Source organism: Cariama cristata, unplaced genomic scaffold (assembly GCF_000690535.1).
Source record: "Cariama cristata isolate BGI_N322 unplaced genomic scaffold, ASM69053v1 scaffold17010, whole genome shotgun sequence".
Classification (NCBI taxonomy): domain Eukaryota; kingdom Metazoa; phylum Chordata; class Aves; order Cariamiformes; family Cariamidae; genus Cariama; species Cariama cristata.
In genome coordinates this window covers 24764-26966 of record NW_009596691.1, presented here as the reverse complement: position 1 = coordinate 26966, position 2203 = coordinate 24764, and the positions used below count along the sequence as shown (strand labels likewise).

Here is a 2203-nt window from a genome sequence, read left to right as displayed (position 1 = left end):
AAATGGTCGTGTCTCTCTTAAGGGCTCCTGTTGGCTCCGTGGGCATCGCCTTGATTACCCAACAAGCAAGAGGAGAGTTAGCCTGAATTTACCTTCTCTGGCATTAGCCCTTTTGCCCACATCTTCCTTGCTCTGAGTCCTGGCAGCCTAGGTTCAAGCTAACGTGGGTGTCTGTCCCGCTCCCATCAGCTCCGGATGGTTCCAAAAAGCTATCTATGAAGTGTTCCTCAACGGCCAGTCATCATCTGAGAGGACAGCAGGCCTCCTTGGATCTGCTCCTCTCCTTCAGGCACAGTAGGACTTGTGGGTTTCTAGCAAAGCATCGGTGAGCAGCATTGTCCCAACAAGGTGCCTCTACCTGACAGCAATGGGATCGGCGTTGCTGGCAGAGGCAGATCCACAGAGCCTGTGCCGGAGGCTGCCGGATGGAGCTCCTCAGTCGGAGTCGCTTCCCTCCTGCTTTGCTGACCCGACAGCAGATGCCAGCTCCTCCTCCTGCCCTTTCAACCGCTCTCCTGCAAGCAAGAAACAGCAGTGGCTTAGTGATAAACCGGCTGTACCGGGAAACCTACACGGTGGAGGACCTGAACCGCAGCCCTTGAGCCCCATCCCTCCCTGCTGCACAAGCCAAGCATGCATGCAGCCTTGGGGAAGCTACGTGGGACCGAGAGCTTCACAGATCCTTTTGGGAAGGGGATCAAGCTCCACCAGTCCTTCCGTGGCCCAACAGCAAGGCACCGAGCTCCCAGTAAGGATCGTGTAATCCCTCTGGAACAACTGGTGACCCCAGACGCCATCCCTGCAGCACCGTAACGCACGTATCAATTCAGCGATGGCTCTCTGCGTCCTCTTCTCCAGCTTCTCCAGTTTCTTGGCTACATCTCGCTTCAAATCCCTGGGGAGAAGAGAGACAATGTCAGAACAAATCCTCACCCAGGCAGATGGGAACACAGGGGCCACGTTACACCTTTCCCAGTCGAAGAGAAACTTCTCTCTCCTGTGAGCACCACGGAGCAGAGTGTGTGTCTGCCACCAGGGCAGCTCATGGACAAACCAACCTAATCCCTTGTCACCGGGGCCACCACAGTGACAAGCACCCCAAAGGGATCAGTGCTGGCACTCGGTGTAAGCAGGAAAAGGGAAGACAGCCCCGTGCCTTGCGTCTTCCTCAGCAGCAGGGCTGGGTTTCCCATTTCCAGCACATTTAACCCAACCTGGACAACCTCAAGGTGATGGTAACCCACCGCTGATTCCAACATCCCTTTCCCAGAAGCGGGGCTCTGCAGGCACTCACCAGTCTGGCTTCCTGGGAGCTAGGTTTGCCAGATCCTAGGGAGGAAGAGGAGACACCCAGTGAGAGCTGCAGGCAAGGTTTAAGCCTGGAGACAGATACACCCAGCACAGAACTCTGAATGTACGTACCACCTCCTCGATGATGGGCTCCGGCTTGGCAGCCTCCAGCTGGTCCTTCACCTTGTCTTCCACTAGATGGGGGAACAGGACCAACATCAGCCCAGGGCGCAGTGGTGGGACACCAAGGGGATGAGGCACAGGGGAACCCACCAGAGCTCTGGGTTAAGTTGACAAAAGCTTTTATAACAGCCCATTTGAACATCTTTGCCTTAACAGCGTGGTACATACGAGTGAGTACATGAGGGTACACACATCCCTCTGCCACCCAAACCCTTTCGGAGACTCCTAAAAATCATCTGAAAATGATGCAAATCCAACATCCATTAAATGCCACGAACAGCGACGGCAGCAAGAAGTCTGCTGGGTTCAAGTCCTCTTTTCGTAAGACCTGCAGGGATCAGCTGCTCCGCAGGTTTTTAAACTGGAATTTGACTCACCGTGACTCATTTACAAGGCCACCACCTGAGACATCTTGGAGGAAACAAGCTCCAGCCCAGACCTTACGTAAAGGTCTACAGATACCAGGGATAACGCAAAGCACGTGTGGAAAACAGCCCTCCATCCTTCACCTCCGCAAGGAGGGGATGTGGGCACCACGGAGGACCAGTGAAACCTCAGAGCAGCCTTCCCGTACCTAAAGGGGCCAACAAGAAAGCTGGGGAGGGACTTTTGACAAGGGCCTGGAGTGACAGGACAAGGGGCAAGGGCTTTAAACTGGAAGAGGGCAGATTGACATGAGAGATTAGGAAAAAATTCTTCCCGGCGAGGGTGGTGAGGCAGTGGCAGAGGT

General features: G+C 54.7%; 1 protein-coding gene across 1 annotated transcript in view; it reads right to left on the bottom strand.

The window, feature by feature from the left end:
* Positions 1-435: 435 nt before the first annotated feature.
* The window catches only part of CCDC12 (coiled-coil domain containing 12), a gene marked incomplete at its 5' end in the record, with an annotated part of 14628 nt that continues 12860 nt past the window's right edge, over positions 436-2203 (bottom strand). Inside the window, 4 exons of the mRNA XM_009707181.1 lie at positions 436-515; positions 819-895; positions 1295-1329; positions 1423-1484. Of these exons, the coding sequence (XP_009705483.1) occupies positions 436-515; positions 819-895; positions 1295-1329; positions 1423-1484 (254 nt within the window). The remainder of the gene's footprint in view (positions 516-818; positions 896-1294; positions 1330-1422; positions 1485-2203) is intronic.